The following is an 821-nucleotide window of genomic DNA, read 5'->3' on the forward strand; positions in this document are numbered from 1 at the left end:
TCAGTTGAGTATGGTCTCTACTCTAAAGCTCTACCAGATCATGGAGCTTTGTTTCTTTGTCTTTATGTGGATGATCTCCTGATCACAGGAAGTAGCTCATCAGGCATAGAAATCTTGAAGAAGCATTTGAAAAAGGAATTTGAAATGACTGACCTTGGCACAATATCATATTTCCTAGGCCTGGAGTTTCTCAAGACTGATAAGGGACTTTTATGCACCAGAGGAAATATGTTATAGAAGTGTTGAAGAAGTTTTAAATGTGGGATTGCAATGGTTCAGAAATTCGAACTGAAGTGAACCTTAAACTTGACAAGTGTGAGACTGAATCTCTTGTAGATGCTACTGAGTATAGACAAATGGTGGGGAGCCTCAGGTTTATTTGTCATACTAGGCCTGAGATTTCTTTCAGTGTGGGCATGGTGAGTATGTTCATGAGTGAATCAAGGCACTCACATCAAACTGCTGCTAAAAGGATTCTGAGGTACTTGAAAGCTACACTGTCCCATGGCATCATGTTTCCAGTTCAAGATGAGAAGGAAGGGCTACACCTTGTAGCCTATTCAGACTCTGATTGGTGTGGAGACCTGGTGGATCGCAAGAGTGCCATGGGATACATCTTCACTTTTGCAGGTGCCCCTATTTCCTGGTGTTCAAAGAAGCAGTCAGTAGTTGCTCTATTAGCCTGTGAAGCTGAGTATATCTCTGCATGTTCCGCTGCTTGTCAAGCTCTTTGGCTTCATACCTTGCTTCAAGAATTGAAGATTGATATTGGAAGCACAGTGGAGCTCCAAGTAGATAACAAATCAGCCATTGACTTCTAA

At 41.9% G+C, this 821-nt stretch overlaps 1 protein-coding gene across 1 annotated transcript; it reads left to right on the forward strand.

Moving 5' to 3' along the window:
• Positions 1-257: 257 nt before the first annotated feature.
• LOC130712239 (secreted RxLR effector protein 161-like) lies at positions 258-821 on the forward strand. Its single transcript, XM_057562072.1, has one exon. The coding sequence runs from the start codon at positions 258-260 to the stop codon at positions 819-821; it is 564 nt and encodes a 187-aa protein (XP_057418055.1).

This window comes from Lotus japonicus, chromosome 4, assembly GCF_012489685.1.
Source record: "Lotus japonicus ecotype B-129 chromosome 4, LjGifu_v1.2".
NCBI classification, from domain to species: domain Eukaryota; kingdom Viridiplantae; phylum Streptophyta; class Magnoliopsida; order Fabales; family Fabaceae; genus Lotus; species Lotus japonicus.